The 20,919-nt window shown below is 39.2% G+C and overlaps 2 protein-coding genes across 7 annotated transcripts in view; one reads left to right on the top strand and one right to left on the bottom strand.

The window, feature by feature from the left end:
- ANAPC10 (anaphase promoting complex subunit 10) overlaps positions 1–15,370 on the bottom strand; it is a 147,355-nt gene extending 131,985 nt beyond the window's left edge. For 2 of the 5 annotated variants that reach the window (XM_011957021.1, XM_011957012.1), the window contains exons 1-3: positions 15,331–15,370; positions 15,255–15,296; positions 12,694–12,820 (exon numbers count right to left, since the gene is read on the bottom strand). In XM_011957021.1, the coding sequence (XP_011812411.1) occupies positions 12,694–12,808 (115 nt within the window). In that variant the 5' untranslated portion in view covers positions 12,809–12,820; positions 15,255–15,296; positions 15,331–15,370. Of the gene's footprint in view, positions 1–12,693; positions 12,821–14,380; positions 14,519–14,808; positions 14,882–15,243; positions 15,297–15,330 lie in introns of those variants that run through there. The other 3 variants (XM_011956997.1, XM_011957005.1, XM_011956992.1) reach the window with 3 other exon arrangements.
- Positions 14,721–20,919, top strand: part of ABCE1 (ATP-binding cassette, sub-family E (OABP), member 1) — a 32,032-nt gene continuing 25,833 nt past the window's right edge. For both annotated transcript variants that reach the window (XM_011957031.1, XM_011957038.1), the window contains exons 1-2: positions 14,721–15,295; positions 15,330–15,576. The gene's annotated coding sequence lies outside the window, so the exon portion shown is untranslated. The remainder of the gene's footprint in view (positions 15,296–15,329; positions 15,577–20,919) is intronic.

The raw sequence follows: 20,919 nt of genomic DNA, 5'->3' as shown, positions 1-20,919 counted from the left end.
TAACGTGCAGGTTTGTTACATATGTATACTTGTGCCATGTTGGTGTGCTGCACCCATCAACTCGTCAGCACCCATCAATTCGTCATTTATATCAGGTATAACTCCCAAAGCAATCCCTCCCCCCTCCCCCCCGCAGTTAATCTTTTAAATATTTACTCACCTGAGAGATAAAAAAATTGTATTTCACATTTATTAATATTTATATTTTCATGCTTATTCATATCCTCCTATATCTTCAATAAACCTTGGTCTTTTAATTATTCACAACACTTTTTACTATTACAGATCTTGTCTTTTTTCTTTTTGAGATAGGGTCTTGCTCTGATACACAGGCTGGAATGCAGTAGCACCATCAAAACTCACTGCAGCCATGACCTGCTGGGTTTACGCAATCCTCCCACCTCAGTCATCTGGGTAGCTGGGACCACAGGCATGTGCCACCACACTCAGTCACTATTATGGATATTAACACTATGTCTGTTCCACGTAATCCAAACATGAATGGATGTGTATCTTAACTTTGCATCTGCTGCCTTTATTGCGCATACTAGTGGATAAAAGAAGTTTATCCAGAGAAAATGAGTTTTGCATTGAATTTCAAAGTACTAGTTAGCTAGATAAAGAGGTAGAATGGTAAGATTCAAGGGCATTCAGCAGAGAGATAAGCATGTAATGTCAAAAATCAAGAAAAATGGCATATATGGAAAACAACAGTGGGTCCTTCAAGAGCTAAGGCTATACACTGGTGTGAAGCAGGAAATGAGCCAGACATATGAAAGGAGCCAGATCACATAGACCAGGGGTGTCTAATCTTTTGGCTTCCCTGGGCCACACTGGAAGAAGAACTCTCTTGGGCCACACATAAAATACACTAACATTAACAATAGCAGATTAACTAAAAAAAAAAAAAAAGAATTCATAATGTTTTATGAAAGTTTACTAATTTGGTCCACATTCAAAGCCATCCTGGGCCATATACGTCCATAAAATGTAAAAATTGGGCTATTACTTGTTCCATAACTCTTAAATATGCACTGTCCAATATGGTAGCCACTAGCCACATGTGGCTATTTGAAATATAGCAAATCCAAATTGAGATGTGCTATAACTGTAACATACACACTGGTTTGAAGATTAGGACAAAATGTAAAATACGTCATTAGTAACAATATTTCAGTTATACTAGATTAAAAAATATTATTACAATTAATTTCACTTATTTTTTAGCCCTTATAAATGTAGCTACTATAAAATTCCACATGAAACTTGTATATATATTTCACATTACATGTTCTATTGGACAGTGATGCTTCAAATCATGCTTCGTTCTTTATACAATATTGCTAAAGCTAATCCAGAATATTGAGTTATGCAAGTTACAAGATAAAAAGCTGTTTTGCCAGCCTGTGCAACATAGTGAAACACTGTCTATACAAAAAATAAAAAACTTAGCCAGGTGTGATGGTACTCATGTGACTGAGGCAAGGGGATCACTTGAGTCCTGGAGTTCAAGGCTGTAGTGAGCCATGACTGTACCACTGCACTCTAGCCTGGGCAACAGTGCGAGAACCCGACAAAAAAAAAAAAAACACTTTTACCTCCAATATAAAGAGTTATAGATCTTAACTCTCTTTCTTTTTAGTATTGGTTTATGAGTTCCCTAATAAACGACAACTAAATCACAATTCTTCCTTAAAAGCTCCACAGTTTAATGTTCTATTGATTAAAATGTTTTTTTTTTTCCCCACTGATTTTATTTTAGCTACCTCAGCCAGGTTTTTTTCCTCCTTCATTTCACAACTTTATTATGCATGTGCTCAAAAAGGTTCATAAAACAGTATTTGTTCTTTAAATGCTAAAAACATTAAACAAAAATCTGAATAATTTATTCAGGATAAGCAATGTCCTATAATTCAAAACTGATCATTTAAAATTTGTCTCTAAGTTACTGCTTAGAAAGTATCATAGTACAACTAAGCAGGTCTAATATCTTCAAGTACTGATTAGTCTAAATCTTTATGCCTGAAATACTAAGTATGATCACCAACTTTTGCTTCCTCGATACGCCTTACAAACAGAACCTCTTACAAACATCTGCTTATGTGCCAATGCCATGTCTCAATCTCTTTTCCAAAGCTTCCCACTCAGTATTGCATCTGAATTCCTTTTTTCTTTTTTTTTTTTAAGATGGAGTCTAGCTCTGTCACCCAGACTGCAGGGCAGTGGCACGATCTCGGCTCACTGCAACCTCCATCTCCTGGGTTCAAGCAATTCCCAGAAGTGACTGTTGCAGGTAGCTAAAGCTCACCTTTGTAAGTGGGCAGAGCTTCAAAAAATAAAAGTCTAAAATATGAAGGTCGCAAGAGTGAAGACTTGCTCAGCCTCCCCCAGAGTAGCTGGGCTTACAGGCACCGGCCAACACACCCAGCTAATTTTTATATTTTTAGTGCAGATGGGGTTTCACCATGTTGGCCAGGCTGGTCTCAAACTTCTGACCTCAAGTGATCCACCCGCCTCAGTCTCCCAAAGTGTTGGGATTACAGGCATGAGCCATCGCGTTCGGCCCTGAATTGTTTTAATTTAAACAAAAGAACTAAAACAAAGACATATCAATGATAACTACTTTAACAGGTATCAGGAAAATCCACACAAATAACAATATTACACAGAAAAAAAAACTTTTATATGATGTACTGGTTCTCTAATGCAGTGGTTCATACAGTGTCATTCCTAGACCAACAGCATCATTATCACCTGGGAACTTGTAAGGAATTCTAGATACATATCAGAAACTTTGAGAGCTCAGCCCTTTTGAGAGTTTATGTCTTAATAAATCCTCTAGGTGATTCTGATGCATGCCAAAATGTTAGAATTACTCTTCGAAGGCAAGGTTTCTCAATCATGGCACTACTGATATTTTGGACTGAATAATTCTTTGTTTGGTACAGGGGGTGTCCTGTGCACTGAAAGGTATTTAGCTGTATCCCTGGGCTCTACCCACTAGATGCCAATAGAAACACTCCCCCAACTCCCCAACTCCCCCCACCCTTATGTCCCCAGTAATCACAACAATCAAAAATATCTCCAGACTTTGTACCCTGGAGGGTAAAAGCATCCCAAGCATCCCCTGGTGAGAACAACTGCCCTAAAGAAAAGAAAAATCAGTATTCATCTACGGTTACTGTTATTGTTTGGTAAATATTAATGCTTCTCTCCCCACTCTTCATGGGAGGGATATGATTCTGCACTCCAGTCAATATTGGGGCTAAATTATGACTTACAATACACTGTGACACAAGCAGACGTTGTAAATGTGCTTGCAAAGTCTGGCCTGGTCTTCTGAATGCTCTGCACTCCACTAAGAGAATATGCCTGGACAAATGGAGCAGATCTGAACCTAACTCACAGCCTAAAGCCAAGCCATCACCAAAGCACAAAGTAAATTCGGTTGATCATGCCACTGAGAGACCAGGGTTGTTTGCCAAGCAGCATTAGTGCAGTGAGAGCACTAATACAACACCAGTAGAGATATATTTGAGCAGCCCAGCTTAGACTGCCTTTATGAATCAAACGGTCACTTTCCTTTCAAGCATATCTATTAACACAACTACTTTCACATTCGCTAGGGGGCTTTTTTTTTTTTTTTTGAGACAGGGTCTCGCTCTGTTGTCCTGGCTGGAGTACAGTAATACGATCACAGCTCACTGCAGCTTCAACCTCCTCTGCTAGGGGGCTATTTTAACTGAGGTAAATGTCTTAACTCTGAAGACCTAAAGATAGATAACAAATGGTCTCTGTAGAGAAGTTCATCTATATCCTGCATTAGACCTACACAGTGGCTATATACATTTAAACTAAGTAAAATTAAAAATTTGGTTCCTCAGTAACAGTAGTAACATTTGACATGTTCAATAGTTTCATGTAGCTAGTGGTTACCTCATTGCATGGTGCACTAAGTTCTAATGGACAGCACTGATAGATTTAAGCAGATAAATTATAATATGAGGTATTAGCGCAACAATAAAGAGATGAGGCCAGGCGCAATGGTTCATGCCTATAATCCTAGCATTTTGGGAGGCTGAGGCGGGCAGATCACTTGAGGTCAAGAGTTTGAGACCAGCCTGGCCAACATGGTGAAACCCTGTCTCCACTAAAAATATAAAAAATTAGCTGGGTGTGGTGGTGCACACCTGTAATTTTAGCTACCTGGGAGGCTAAGGCAGGAGAATCACTTGAACCTTGGAGGTGGAGGTTGCAGTGAGCAGAGACCACACCACTGCACTCCAGCCTGGGCGACAGAGGGAGATTCCATCTCAAAGAATAAAAATAAAAGAGAGATGAAGAATTAACTAACTTCCTGAAACACTTGTTTCCTCCTGACTTCTATCCATGATTTCCCACTCTCCTGGTTTTCCTCCTAGTTCACTAGCCACTTCTTGGTATCCCTTGTTGACACCTCTTCCACTATTCTGCCAGATCTCTTTATCTTGAAGTGTCCCAAAGCTTTATTCTTTCCTCTAAATTCGCTCCCTTGGTGAGTTAGTCCAGTTCCCTTAGAATATCATCGGCACACTGATGACCTTCAAATTTATATCTCCCAGAACTTTAAGCAGAGTTCCCAGCTTCTACAGTCAATTGCCTACTGAACACTTCAACTAGAAAAATAATTAGGCATCTCAAAATTAACATATATAAATCAAATTATTTATTTTTTGATCCAGTATCTATTTACTCTCTCCTCTCCCTCCTTCTTTTTCAACTCAGGAAACAGTATGAGTTGTTCTGCCAGGAAGGTCACTCTGAAGGTTTCCTCCAATGAATCATAACTATTCCACCTCTAAAAATATATCCCAAAGCCATCATTTCTTTCCATTTAAGTCTAGTCCAAATAAACATCATCTCTAACATAAATTACTATAATATCATTTCCTCCATTGGTCTCCACCATTATGCCACTACCAACGTTATCCATAGTGGACACAGTGACTTTTTAAAAATTCTGTATCAGATCATCTTCCTCTCCTGCTTAACACCTCCAGTGGTTTCCCTTTGTACTTAATATCAATACTCTTTTTCAGGGCCTACAAGAGTTCATATAATCTGGCCTATGTCTAACTACACTTCCAATCTAATCTACCATTTCTCCTCCTTACTCACTACTCTCCAACCCCTATAGCCTTCTTTCTGAACCTCTAAAATGCCAAATCAACTAACTTTGAGCCTTTGAACTAACTTCCTGCTGTCAAGAAAGTTCTTCTCTGAAATCTTTGCACAATAAATTCTTCTTAACATTCATGTCTCTGTGCAAATTTCACTTATAAAAGAGGCCTCCCATAATCCCACAATCTAATGTAGCCTCCCACTTAAAAGGTATTTTCTATTATACTGCTGTCTTAGTTTCCGCAAAGCAAATATCACTGTTCAACTCAGAAATCCTTTAACTCAAAGGCCCATAATTGTCCGTTATAGCATGAACTTCAGTAAAAATTTAGTGAGTTTTTATTTTAAGAAAAACAGAACTTACAACATCCCATTATCTTTCTTAAAATTAACTCAATGTCTTCATAAAAACCAGGGAACAAATAGCATATAAGTCCTGTAAGATGTTCACAAAATACAGCCATACTGAATCCCTTATTTGTATCAAATATAGTTAAGCATAGCAGATGTACCTATTTTTCCCCTAAATTTGTTTTTTAACATTGGATGAATTTGGTGCTTATGAAATGATTAAATTATTTTAAAAGACCCTATTACGTGGCAGCAGTCATAACACAAATTTGTTCTTTTGTTTTTCTAGTCTCTTAAGCAGAGACTTAACAACTGTGCTGAATTGTAAGATTGTTTTGTGGTGTGTGTTCAACTAAGCTGAATCTACTAAACACATTCCAACTTTAATCAGAATGAAATATTGAACTATTATTTCCAAAGATACAAAAAGATTTCTGGAAAGCCATGTGCCAACTACCATCTTGTAGCAGGCAAGTAAATTTATATCTCCCAAAGGCTGATGTTAACATTTTGAAAATTTCTTAAAATTCTCATTTATATCACTTCCTATCTGCTTTTATAGCATGTCTCCTGATTTCCTTTTTACCTCTAATCTTGCCTCACTTCAATCTATCCTCCACACTTCTCAAATATGAACAAACACTGATTGTTTTACTCCGTTACTTACCTTTTCAACTGTTCATGTTATCTATACAGTAAAGTATGAACTGTTTAATAAAGCCCTCTATAATCAGGCATCTACCTGACTATATAGCTTCACATATGCCATTCCCCTATGTTCCAGTCTCATTTAATAAAAGAAATTCATTGAATAAGCCATGTTTTGTTTAAGCTGTATACCTCTGCACATACTATCATTTCTTGGCATCCAACAAGGATTGGTACCAGGAGTTCTGTGGTTAACAAAATCCATTGATGCACAAGTCCCTTATTTAAAATGGCTCCTCTTGTATACTTTAAATCATCTCTAGATTACTTATAATACCTAATATAATGTAAATATGTAGAAAGTTGTACTGTGTTGTTTTTCTATTTGTGTTATTTTTGTTGTTGTATTGTTATTTTTTGTGGGTTTTTTCCAGCTATTTTCAATCTTCAGTTAGTTGAATCCACGAAATTAGAACCTACAGATACAGAGGGCTAACTGTCCCATTTCGCTTGCTTTTATCTCCTTAGTGAAATCCTATTCTTGCTTCATCATACAGAATAAGCATCATCTCCATGAAGACTTCCATGATCCTTTCAAGCAAAGTAAATCACTTTCTTATTTGGGCTACTTCTACACTGAGCCCATACTTAGTGAAAAGCAGTATTATGTAGTGGAGTCTGTCTTGAATTCCAGAATTTCCTGCTTATCATGTGATCTTTGTCAAACTACTTAATCTTTCTGTACTAGAGTTTCCTCATTTGGAAAATGGTAAAAAAAATAGTACAACTTCGCTGGGTGCAGTGGCTCATGCCTGTAATCCCAGCACTTTGGGAGGCCAAGGTGGGTGGATCACAAGGTCAAGAGATCATCCTGGCTAACACAGTGAAACCCCGTCTCTACTAAAAATATGAAAAATGAGCGACAGGGGGGTGGCAGGCACCTGCAGTCCCAGCTACTTGGGACGCTAAGGCGGAGAATGGCGTGAACCCAGGAGGTGGAGCTTGCAGTGAGCCGACATCATGCCACTGTACTCCAGCCTGGGTGACAGAGCGAGACTCCATCTCAAAAAAAAAAAAAAAGAAAAGAAATAGTACAACTTCATATAACTTTTGAAAACTTTACTGAGATAATTGGTTATTTTATGCATGTAAAGTTCTTAAAACAGAACCTATCACTCAGCAAGCACTAAATCAAAGTTATTAATTATTACATTGTGTAGTAATAGTTTAAAGCTATACTTCCTCCACTAAATTGTGAAGTCCTTGACAGTAAGGGATTGTGTCTTTTTTGTCTTTCAATCTCTAACAAATTTGAGTTACAAATCTCAGCACCATCTGCTGACTTAAACTGAAAAATATCTGACCCTAGAGAAGCAAAGATCGAGCAATCACTTTCTCATGCAGCTTCCTGTTTATAAAGAGTAGTCATTCTTAATATGTAAAGTGCTAATCATATGATATTTCACTGATGGACTCAAAGCTCAAAATTACGTGAAGACATATGACATTGCACTAATGAACTTCATGAATTTCATACTCAACACATTTTTAAGTGATCCTGCCACTCCTGTAGCAGCAATAACTATCTCTTCTGCACCTCCAAGATGTCAAAGCAGTGGGGCATCTTCAGGGAACTGGTGACATGTGTTGCTCTCTTCAAACCAGTGACTGGTGCCATATTGTGTTAGTAATGAGGTACGAATCAGTGCTAGTTTACCAAAGAAGGTAAACTTTACCAAAGGAGTTCAACTAGCACTGATTCGTATCTCATTACTGACACAATATAGCCCCAGTCTAGTTATACTATTAGATCAAACAGTGAAAGATGTTCAATTTAAGCATATTTATAGGAATATTTGATATGATAATGGATATTAAGGAGTTCCAAAGCAACCTAAAAGGAAGCTGGAAAAGCTTCTAAAAAATGGGGGAAGGGGAAAATCACCCTACAGTATTCCATAGTGTATATGTGCCACATTTTCTTTATTCAGTCTTTTGAGCATTTGAGTTGATTCCACATCTTTGCTATTGTGAATAGTACTGCAATGAACATACATGCGCATGTACCTTTGTAACAGAATAATTTATATTCTTTTGGATATATACCAGTAATGGGATTGCTGAGTCAAATGGTATTTCTGGTTCTACATCTTTGAGGACTTGCCACACTGTCTTCCACAATGGCTGAACCAATTTACATTCCCACCAACAGTGTAAACACATGGAGTACTATCCAGCCAAAAAAGGAATGAGATAATGTCCTTTGCAGGGACATGGATGAAGCTGGAAGCCATTATCCTCAGCAAACTAACACAGGAACAGAAAACCAAACATCACATGTTCTCCCTTATAAGTGAGAGCTAAACAATGAGAACACATGGACACAGGGAGGGGAACATCATGCACTAGAGCCTGTCAGGATGGGGCTGGGGGAGGGAAAGCATTAGGAAAAATAGCTAATGTATGCTGGGCTTAATACCTAGGTGATAAGTTGATAGGTGCAGCAAACCACCATGGGACACATTTACTTATGTCACAAATCCGTACATCCTATACATGTACCCCAGAACTTAAGCTTAAAATTTAAATTTAAAAAAATCAGTTCTCTCCAAACAACAAGAAAAAGCTGGATAAACTACAAACTCCTACAAGACAGCCTGAAATCCAAGAATGGGGCAGCCCCCATTCCCAGGAGAAAAAAGATTACAGATTGTCCCAACTGTGGTAGAGCATAGGAGGAAGGAACAGAGACCAAATAAACACATAAGAAGAAATCAAGTATAACTTTCATCACTTGACAAAGACCAAATGCAGGCCAGCATAACAATACAGCAACACTGACAGCCCCAAACACAAGGTGAATTCACACTGACTCTCAGACTCTTTTGCAAGGGTGCTCACTTTACACATAAAGATTGAGAGAGGGCAAGAGACTAAAGAGCCTAAGTCAGTGGTACAGGTATAGAGGAGGCGACTGACCACCACTGAAGGAAAGTAAAAAGTTTTACCCTCCTTCCAAACCCTTCTCTCCCACAGAACAAAGGACTTAAGCTGCTGTAGGAGGAGAATCAACCCTGTTGACACCAGGACACAAATAAACATCCATCCTTGCTGAAAGATGAGTAAAATAAAACAACCCTCTACACCTGAGAGAGGGGCAAACAACAGTCCTTTCTCAAAGTGAGGCAGAAAACTCTCTTCCACAAAAGACCAGCCACAGATACAAGGCTGTCATGAATAGGAGGGGCCAAATTGCTGAGGCCAGGCACATAGGGCCTATGTAAGACTGCTGCTGCACTAGAAAAACAGAGAACCACCCTGCCTCTCATACCCTGAACTGAGTAACAAAACACAGTATTCTACAGCTGTAGGTAGGGCAAGAGCATGGCGAGAGGCACCCTCTGTAGCACAAGTGTGCGCCAGAGCACAGGAAAACTGGAGTGGAACTACTACACAGAAAAATAAGAAAATGTCTCTGGCACAATGGTCCCACAATAAGTACAGGGCATCTTTAGAGGAATTTGAAGCCTGTGAGACACTGAAGGTAACCACAGCAAAACAAAACTCAAACTCAGCTCAATTCCTAACTAATGCAAATACCACAATAAAGGACAAATGATAGAAAAAAGGCATCCATTTCAAGGTGTAAATACTATTTATCTCAGTATCTACTAATCTGCACATAAAAAAATGACAAACAAAAAGAAAAACAGAATTATCATAAATAGAAACAGATCTAGAGATGACCCAGTTGTTGGAACTACCAGATGAGAATCTTAAATAACGATAACTATGACTAAGAGGTTTAAAAAAAAAAAAAAAAACTAGAAAGGTAGATGAACTGTGTTAACAGACAGGAATTTCAATAGAAATGAAAACTCTAAAAGTCAAATGGAAGAGCTACAAATAAAAAATATCACAGATGAAAAATTTCTTAGGCAGAATTATCAGTATATTCAATAAAGCCAAAGACAAATGCAGCAGATTTGAAAACAGGCCAATGGAGTACCCAAAAGCTGTGGGATAATACCAAATGGTCTAGCACAAGTATAATTAGATTCCCAGATTCTAATAGAGAAGGAATAGGGCAAAAGAAATAATTGAAGAAATAATAGACACAATGTCTTTTACAATCTAGTCTCAAAAGTCATATACCATCAGTTTTGCCTTATTCTACTGGTCCCAGAGACCAATCCTGATACAATCTGGAAGGGGTCCACAGAAGGGCATGAATAACAGAAGGCAAGAAAACTGGGGACCATTCTGAAAGCTACCTACTACAAATCTGGTGAATGGATGAACAAACGGGTACACCCATATGGTAGAACAGTAATCAACAATAAAAAGGAACAAACTACAGATACGTGCAACAGCAAAACTCACAAGTGAATTATATTAAATGAAAGATGCTAGAACCAATAAGCTACATACAATATGATTACATTTATATTAGCATTCTGGGAAAGCTGAAACCAAAGGGACCCAAAACAGATTAGAGCTGTCAGGGGCTTGGAAAGGCCCAGAAGACTGACCATAAAGAGACATGAGGGAATTTTGTGGGATGACGGCAACGTTACATATTTGACTATAATGCTGCTTATATGACTGTACATGTCTGTAAAATTCATAGAACTGTACACCTAAAAAGGACAAGTTTTACAGTATGTAAATTATACCTCAATAAAGTACTCATAAAAAGAGAGAAAAGGGAATCTTGAGGGGAAACAGAAGAGGCCTGGTTGAGAGGATGGATACAGCAGTCATAATGTGTAAATAATAAAAGTTTCTGAAAGAAAGATGACTACTAAACTAATAATATTATAAAGTTCCTCAAGCTAAAGAAATTTCTCCAAGCTTGAGTCTGCAGATGAAAACTGCCTATCAAATTATGGGTTACAAGGGTGAGAAAAGATATCCTGGCAAATGCCATGAACTCAACAATAAAGAGAAAAACCTTAGATGCTTCCAGAAAAAACAAGTTACTTAGGGAAAAAAAAGAGAGGTAGGCATAGGCCTTTCTACCCACAATATGCCAAAAGAAGATAGTGAAATAGAATTCATAAATTTTTGAGAGAAAAGGACGGCCACCCAAGAATTCTATCCCAATGAAGACTAAAAGGAAAGTATGCTGACATATGCTATCACTCACTGATCCAATTGAGAGAAATGGCAAAAAAAAAAAACACTAAATAACAACTGAATCATAGCAGAGAGAGAGGAGGAAAAGAAGAGACCTTATGACATACGTAGTTAAATCTAACAAGGGATTAGTAAAGAAATTGGACAGAGATATAAGATAAAAAAAAAAAAATCCAGTGCATCAGAATTAAAATAAAGCATCTAAACAAAAGGAATATTAAAATCAGACCAGTGTACTGTAGTATCTTTATCTGCAGTTTCACTTTCCGCAGTTTCAGTTACCCTTGGGCAATCACGGTTCAAAACATTAAAAGGAAAATTCCAGAAATAAATAATTGGTGGCCGGGCGCGGTGGCTCAAGCCTGTAATCCCAGCACTTTGGGAGGCCGAGACGGGCAGATCACGAGGTCAGAAGATCGAGACCATCCTGGCTAACACAGTGAAACCCCGTCTCTACTAAAAAATACAAAAAACTAGCCGGGCGAGGTGGCGGACGCCTGTAGTTCCAGCTACTCAGGAGGCTGAGGCAGGAGAATGGCGTAAACCCAGGAGGCGGAGCTTGCAGTGAGCTGAGATCTGGCCACTGCACCCCAGCCTGGGCGACAGAGCCAGAAGAGCCAGAAGAGCCAGACTCCATCTCAAAAAAAAAAAAAAAAAAAAAAGGCCCATTTAAAAAAAAAGAAAGAAATAATTGGTAAGTTTTAAACTGTGCACTGAGTAGTGTGAAGAAATTTCTCACCATCCTGCTCCATCCCACCTAAGACATAAATCATCACTTTGTCCAGCATATCCACCCCTTTGTCCAGCATATCTACCACTTTGTCCAGCATATCCACACTGTATATACTACCTGACCATTCGTCATCAACATCATCTGCTCCTGACATCCAATTCAGTATCATCATGGCTTGATGATCCAGAATCATCAGAAGCAGATGCTCCTCCTTCTGAAGTATTGTCAGAAGGTTAATAGTAGCCTAACGCTACATCACAACACCTATATTATTCGCCTTGCTCGCTCCCATCACATAGACATTTTATATTTTATCTCTCACCTCATTACAGGAGGAAGGGTACAATACAATACAATATTTTGAGAGCGAGAGAGACCACTTACACAAAACTTTTATTACTTTATTACTTCTCTTGTTATAACTGTTCTATTTTATTATTAGCTATTATTGTTAATCTCTTACTGTGCCTAATTTATAAATTACACTTTATCACAGATATTTATGTATAGGAAAAAACATAGTATTAATATAGAAAGGGTTCAGTACTATCCATGGTTTTAGGCATCCACTGGGAGTCCTGGAATGTATCCCCTGGGATAAGGGGAGAGGATTCTACAAGGAAACTGCAAGTGACTGTTTCCAACAGCTTTTTTGTTTTTACCTGGTTTGCAAGATGAGAGTGACCAAACAGCTTGTGACCCAATTTCCCGTACTGTTCCAGTCCTCTCCAACTGCTTAGGGTCAGCACCAGGAGGTGTCTTGTTTGGTGTGGTCATTTTTAAAATATTCTATGTAGAAAAAAAGAATGCACACATTATATCAGGAATTGGGCATCTTTCTACATAAAGGTTTTTACCAATAAAAACTTAATGGGCCGGGCACGGTGGCTCAAGCCTGTAATCCCAGCACTTTGGGAGGCCGAGACGGGCGGATCACAAGGTCAGGAGATCGAGACCATCCTGGCTAACACGGTGAAACCCCGTCTCTACTAAAAAAATACAAAAAACTAGCCGGACAAGGTGGCGGGCGCCTGTAGTCCCAGCTACTCCGGAGGCTGAGGCAGGAGAATGGCGTAAACCCGGGAGGCAGAGCTTGCAGTGAGCTGAGATCCCGCCACTGCACTCCAGCCTGGGCGACAGAGCGAGACTCCGTCTCAAAAAAAAAAAAAACAGGAGAATGGCGTAAACCCGGGAGGCAGAGCTTGCAGTGAGCTGAGATCCCGCCACTGCACTCCAGCCTGGGCGACAGAGCCAGACTCTGTCTCAAAAAAAAAAAAAAAATACAAAAACTTAATGAAACTCATATACCCTGATATTAATCATTTATTCTGAAGAATGCAGTTAATATAATTAAATTACTGTAATTTAAATCTCAGGGGCTGGGCATGGTGGCTCACACCTGTAATCCCAACACTTTGGGAGGCTGAGACAGGAGGATCATGTGAGCCCAGGAGTTCAAGACCAGCCTGGGCAACATGGCAAGACCCCACCTCTATTTTTAAATAAATAAAAATCTTAGGAATTCAGGTTTTGTTTCATATGACCAGACATGCAAAACAGGGAGTTACAGTAGTCAAAATAGCACAGAATCAAAGTTTTGGCTTCAGTATCTCCTTTAATTAGCCTAGACTTTGAGTAGGTCTGGGTTTTATTTCCTTTTCTGTCAAATAGGTTCACTTGATGATTTTTAATTCTACAATGCTATGCAGTTCTATACTTCTATGACTGAAAATTCAAATGACTTTTAGCCCTAGAAAAGTCAGACTGAAATACTCTTATTCTAGGAATATATAAATATAGATCCTCATTTTATTTACTTAATTTCCTTTTTTTAGAGACAGGATCTAGCTATGTTACCCAGGCTGGTCTTGAACACCTTGCTTCAAGCGATCCTCCCATCTCAGCCTCCCAAGTAGCTGGGATTACAGATGTGATCCCATCGCCCCCCTAAGATCCTCATTTTAAATATTCATTGAGTGATGCAGAGAACAGTCATACCTGCCCTCTTAACTGTCAAAGTTTTATTTAAGGCCCAGCCTGGTGGCTCACACCTGTAATCCCAGTAGGTTGGGAGGCCAAGGCAGGTGGATTGCTTGAGCCCAGGAGTTCGAGACCAGCCTGGGCAATATGGTGAAACCCTGTCTCTAAAAAAGTTCCAAAATATCAGCCTGGTGTGGCGGCACACACCTGTAGTCCCAGAGGGGCTGAGGCAGGAGGATCACCTGAGCTGGGGGGCAAGGGTTGCAGTGAGCCCAGATCGTGCCACTGCACTCCAGCCTGGGTAACAGAGCAAGACTCTGTCCTAAAAAAAAAAAAAAAGAAAAGAAAAAATGTTAAAAGTTCACTTACATATGCTCTTACCATAGAAGATAAGGTGAAGAAAATGGCTTCAAGATTTTGAAGTGAATAACTGGCCCATTCTAAAACGGATGACCTCATCTTTCACATCTTTTGTTAATTTTCCTAAATCCATTCATACGTGAAAAAACACTTCAATATCGGATCGCGAACAATATGTAAAACTGCTTTGGTAGCACAGTCACTGCTACTGAACATTGTTATATACGCTATTCAAAATAGGTGCAATATTTCTGACACCTCCCATTGTATCCGAAGTTGTTCTCTAATCGGCAAACAAGCATTTGATACTAAATAACAGCAGAGACAATGGACTGTAAACGTTGACAAGGCCTGAGGCTTAAACGCTCAATAAGTAATTTACTGAATGAATAAATAGGTGAATAGGTTCAGTCATGAACTAGTTATTTGTCACTTGCCTGCAAATTAGGTGACATCTAGGGCAAGACTATTTAACCTGCAATGATCATTACTAACTGAATGTCCTCTCATCTAAAAAAAGAAAGAAAGAAAGCCCAGCTTTAGGGCAGAATTCAACTGCCGGACTTGGGACTGGACGCCACCAAGTGGATAAAATACGGAGCTCGGAAAAGATTGGATTCCTGGCCTTGAACTGACCACACAGATGAGAGGGAGTTGAGGCCTAGGAGAGCGCGCAACAGCAAGCGGTGTCGGGACCATACTCTGTTGGTCCTATTGACACCTCTAGCGTGCTAGAATAACTAAGGCGCCACTCATGACCCAGGGGCCTTGAGGAAAGCGCGAACATAAAAAAAAATTGAAACCGGGGAGGAGAATGCATCTGTTTACGCTAGGACCACGCTTGACGTCGGAAAAAAAGCCCACAAACTCACAGTTTCCAGACCCGGCTGCTTGCCGAAACTCAGGTTCTCAGGACCCCCAGCAGCTCGTGCCACTCCCACTAGGCTTCCTCGGACAGCCTGGCTTCGCCAACCGCGTTGAACAAGGTCGCAGCACAATGACGTCATCTCTCCCTACCTACCTCCCGGGTGCCGCCTCACGCTCTATGTCGCGCGCGCGCACTACGTCCTATGGCTTGCGCGAGCGGCGGCTGGGCCCCGCCATTTTGGCCGGTGGCCGTGAGAACACGCTGTGCGGCTGAGAAGTGAAGGCAAGAGCAGATTTGGTCTGTGTGCTCCCCTCCGGAAGGGGATCGTTGTCCCCAGGTAAGTGAATAGCCCAGAGAGGTTTGACTGTTAGCTACCATCTGTCAGGTTGCAAAGACTGTAGGGACGTTCTCCGAGAGCCTTTGGTTAGGCCTTAGGTGGCGGAGACAGCAGCAGCGCGTGGCAGCTCCTGCGGGACAGCTGAAACTGCCGGAGCGCGGGCGACGCCGAGACCTTAGGGGTGCCTCAGTCTTCCCCTCCAGCCGACCCGGCTGTCGCCGCTGTTGCCTGCCACGCCCGCCAGGGACTTCGAGAATGGACCTAGATGCCGTAGTCTCCACTCCCCCTTTACCCCACTTCGGCCCTGAAGCTAAACCTGCTGGAGGGGAAGTCACCTTTAGAACTTAGAGCACCCTCTCTACCCACAGCACCCTCTATTACCCCCACACTCTTCCAGCACCCTAAAATGGATATATTGTCACATGTGCATATTTGGTTGTGGGAAGTCGTGGCTTCCACGTTTTGGTGAGTGGAATGAGTCATGGCATCTTGCCGCCATGAAGTCGAATACTCCCTGTTCACTCCTAGGTTTTATAGAAATGATGCCCCCATGTCGCTCTGCTTTTCTCAGAACAGCGTGTACGCAGCTATGACTGGGGTTGTCCCAAGTAGTTTCCCAGTAGAAATCCTATAGTTTTTTTGGTACGCTTTTATACTACTCGGCACTTTCTCCCCTTATCCATTTTTCCCTTTATTGTATCTAATACTCATTGAGATCGAGGTTGATGTCTTTACTCAGAATACCTTTATTATCTCTTCAGGGGTTCGTACATTGTAGACATTTAATGCGTAATGTGAATGAATGACAGCCAAAGCCGAATTCCCACCTCCCATTAACTACATCAGTTTATTTTCTCTTTTTTGATGGTAAAAATATCTAAGAGGAAGAACTGTCCAAATAACATGTTTTATTTTTTTTTGCTCTTTCCCAACAGAACTACTAACTAGTCATTTATGATAGTGGCATTTTATGTTGCAGTAGGTTGTCCCATATTCTGAGACTATTCATTGTATACCAGCCACCTGACAATAATGCTTTGTTAATGTAACCAAAGGCTCAGAACCTGTATTTGAACCAAAAGCTGTTTGGGGTTTGTGAGCTTTTTAAAACCTTAGTTCTCCCCTATTTTTAAAAAGGGAGTTTTTTTGTTTGTTTGGAAAAGCATTTAACAATTGGGAGGGAGAGGGAGAAAACAATATTAAGTTAGAGTTCCTTCTAAATGCCTTAAACTTAAAACTCTTTGAAATCAGAGCCATGTACCTCTCCTAACTTATACGTGTTTTATAAGACTAATAAACTACCATAAGCATGGGTTAGATTATCTCATGTGATACTAAACATCATTAGTTAACAGCAATCTTCGAAATGCTTTTACACAGTATTACAGTTATTTTGGCTTTAGACTGTAAATGTTTCCAAGTATGCCTCACTTCCTTTTTTTCCTCTCAACTGGAAGAATGACACTGAGGGTCATTGTTCTAGTGTCAATTTTGAACACTTTTGTCTTCGAATCTGAAATATCCTCAAATACTTCTTTGTTTGCAGGAGCCTGTTAACTGTAATCTTCTTCTCCAAGCTTTACTGTGCCTTACTTTTCTATTGAAAAAGAAGTAGAGAATCCCCTTGCCCCAGTTATTGAAACTGATACAGAAATTGAATTAAAAGTGTTTACACAGTTAATTAACAGTTCTACAAAGAATCTATGTTCATTTTTCTTAAATGCATTACAATTTATCACTATTTTTATATAAATCAGTTTTATTAACCACTTCTGGTATGTTTTTATTCTTCTGTAAAAATCAAGCCAGGGTGGTGGCATGCATCTGTAGTCCCAGCTATTTGGGAGGCTAACGCAGGACGATCCCTTGAGCCAAGGAGTCCCAGTCTGTACTGTCCTGTGATCAGTCCATTCAGCCTGGACACCATAGCAAGATCCCCATGTGTTTTTTTTTTTAATTGTCTTTTACAGTCTTTTGGTTTTTAAAATAGTTTGAAAAATTAAATATTTTAGGAGTTTAACAAAATAAAGTTTAAGCAATTTCGTGATGAAAGATTTATCCCCTGGAAGGGAATTCATTATACTCTTTCACTGAGTAATTTGTAGAAAGGCATTCAGTATTTAAATTAGAATGCATGGGGTCCAGTTTTAATAGCTTACTAAAGAATCTTCATTTCCTAGGAAGTTGTCATTTCCCCAATAAGAGCTTTTTTGTGACAATTTAAGTCATCTAATTTCTTCCTCTTCTACTCTTTACAAGACCTGGACCAGTTTTTGGAGGAATAGAGTCAACCTGTTTATTGGGAAAACACTGTATTTTTTACATGAAGGTTTAGTCTTCTTTTGAATGTTTTTTTTTTTTTTTTCCAGTATGTAGTTTAGTGGACAACTGTCACTATAAAATATTGGTAACTTGCAAGATTTCTAAAGTTGTTATAACCTACAGGAAAATTATTTATTTAAATTCATATTCTCATTCATTTAACAGAAATGTTTGATCTCATGTGTGCTAGGCACAGGTTCAGCCACTGGAATGAACAAACAGTCCTACCCTCATGATGGATGGAGTACATTCTACTTGGGGAGGGGAAAAATGTATGTGTGTTTGTAGAGGGACAGAATATACATACACACATGCACAATAGATGTGTGCATATACACCAGCTATATATGGAATATATAGTGTGTCATATAGTTGAGCTGGGGAGAAAAAGCAAGAAAGAAGGATGAAGAAGCAGTTGAGTGTATTTTTTGGTAGTGTAATTAGAGAAGACTTACTGAGAAATAGTAAAGATTGGAAGGAGTAAGCCATGTAACTCTCTAGGGGTAATAGCATTATAGGCAGAAAGTGCCAAGATCCTGAAGTAAGAACATGCGTGTCATGTGCTAGGAGCAACAAAGAGCCAAGGTAGCTGGAGCCATACTACAAGAGCTAGAGTAGTTGGAGATGAGATCACAAAGTTAACAGAGACTGATCAGTGCCTCATTGATTATTTTCAGGACTTTGGCATTTACTCAGATTGAGAATGAAGCCATTGCAGGATTTTAAATAGAGAAGTGACATAATCCAGCTTACTCTTTAAAAGGCTTACTCCGGTTCCTGTGTTGAGAATGAACTGTTGAGGATTAGAGTAGAAAGAGATGAGGGTAAAAGCAAAGAGATCTGTTAGGAAGCTATTTGAGTAATGCTGATAAGAGATGATAATGATAACTTACACCAAACTCAGGAGAAGAGATCAGATTCTGGATGTTTTATAGCTTCAACGGGATTTACTGTTATTAGGTGGAAAAGAAATTTGACTTCAAGGATTTGGGCCTGAGCAAAAAAAAGACAGGAGTTGCCATCTAACAAAATGGGCAAGACTGCTGAAATTTTGGTCAGGATTTCAGGAGCTTATTTGGGAGATTCCTCTTAAGCCTTCCAGAGATGTTAAATGGGCAGGAAGGGTTCAAGAGAGGTATCCTGACTAAAGATAGAAATTTGGAAATTTGCAGTATATAAATGGAATTTAAACCTATGAGACCAGAATAGAACACCTTGGGGAATGAGTATATGTGGAAAAAAATGACCAAGTCTTAGAGCACTCTCAACATTTAGAAGCCTGGGAGGTGAAGATGAGTGACCGGGAAAGTAGTAGGAAAACCGGATTAGTGTTGTATCCTAAAACCAAGTTAAAGGGTTTTTATCTAGTAGGAAAAGTGTTTATTTGTGTCAGTTGCAATTGATTGGTCAGGTGAATTAAGGTCTGGTAAGCATTTGTTTTAACCATATGAAGAACAATGATGGCTAGACAAGTTGTTTTGATGAAATGATGGGTTCTAGAGCCTAGAATGGATTCCAGAGAGCATGTAGCAAGAAATTTGAGACATTGAGTATAAGCAACTCTTTGAAATAGTCTTGAAGAAGGAAAAATAAAACAATGGGAGACCATGGGGTCAGATAATAGAATGCTTGAATGCTGATAAGAATTAGCCAGTGGAGAGAATAATTGCTGAAATTAAAGACAGAAGGGAAAATTGTTGGGACATTCTTATGGACTGTCTTCTAGTGTACAAATGGTCTTAGCTAGGGAAACACATATGGTATGATTGCTGGTTGGCATAAAGGTCCATTTGAGATGATGAATTTAAAGGGAGACTAGTCAGCAGGCTTTGTGTTTTTTTTCCCTACCCATTTTCAGCTCTCTGTGTGCAGGTGAAGAGTCTAATTTAACCAAGATTGTGATTAAGGGTATTTTAGCTGGGTAAGAAGGAAAATAAAAACACCAAGAGCTGAGGGACAGTGGACTCAAGAGATAATGAAAGGTTTGGAGAATGGAGGAATCAGGGTTGTTGGATTGTTCTGTAGTAGAGGGTGAACTGAAAAATAAAGAGTGGTGGTTGGAGAATGGAGTATTTGAAGTTGAGGTTATAGAAGGATTGCAATTACCGGTAATAATAAGGTCTACGATGTAAACAGAAAAAATGAATGGCTGTGGTAGGGTAGAAGACAAGCTGTTTGAGGAGAGGGGTTAATAAATGAGAGCACAGGAGGGTCATCTGTGAGTATATTGAAATCACCAAGAACTATGTCAAATGTTGTAAAAGAGTGTGTGCAAGTTGACAGAGGGGCTGAAATCTTCAAAGAATGAAAGGGAGTGATCTGGTGGTCACTACTAACTAAAGCAGTTAGATAGTTGAGACGTAAAACTTTTTAGGGAGGAGGGAGAGATAATAGTCTAGGATAGCATTGAGGAGCAAGATCTCTTATCCCCGTCCAAGCCTAATGATATTGATGGGTGTGAAAAGACTTGAGATGTCTACAAAGGGAAGCAGTCTACCAAAAAAAGAAAAAAAATCAAGATTGATTATCACAGTAAAAAAAAGACATGATGTCTTTGTAAATGGATAGTCTTGGTTTCAGATTCGTTCATTACATATTGGAATAAACTCCAGTATTAAGGCACTTTTTGTAATTTTTTACTTTAATCACCATTCTAAGGAAATTAATTTCTGAACCACTAAGCCTAATATTGTAAAAGGTTTTTAAGTTCACTTTGATGTTAATGCTATGTAATTGATTAAATTGGAAAATCAAGACTTGTAAAAGCTTTAAAAATGAGCATAGTATATACATATAGTTACTTGGTCTCCTTTTAATTTCATTGCTATTATAATTATTTGCCATTTCTGTCAGTGTCATTATAGTCAGATATACACAACGTGAAGTAATGCTTAGTTTGGGGGAAGAGCTTGTGGGATTTCCGCCATCCTGCTTCCCCTTTTTCAGTTTTCCTGGCTATTAATACTTATTTTTCCATTAGAACTTTAGATTTGCTTTGTCTGGGTTGGTTTGTGGTTTTTT

The sequence above is a fragment of the Colobus angolensis genome, unplaced genomic scaffold (assembly GCF_000951035.1).
Source record: "Colobus angolensis palliatus isolate OR3802 unplaced genomic scaffold, Cang.pa_1.0 Scaffold111, whole genome shotgun sequence".
Taxonomy (NCBI): Eukaryota; Metazoa; Chordata; class Mammalia; order Primates; family Cercopithecidae; genus Colobus; species Colobus angolensis.
This window is presented reverse-complemented; position numbering and strand designations above follow the sequence as displayed.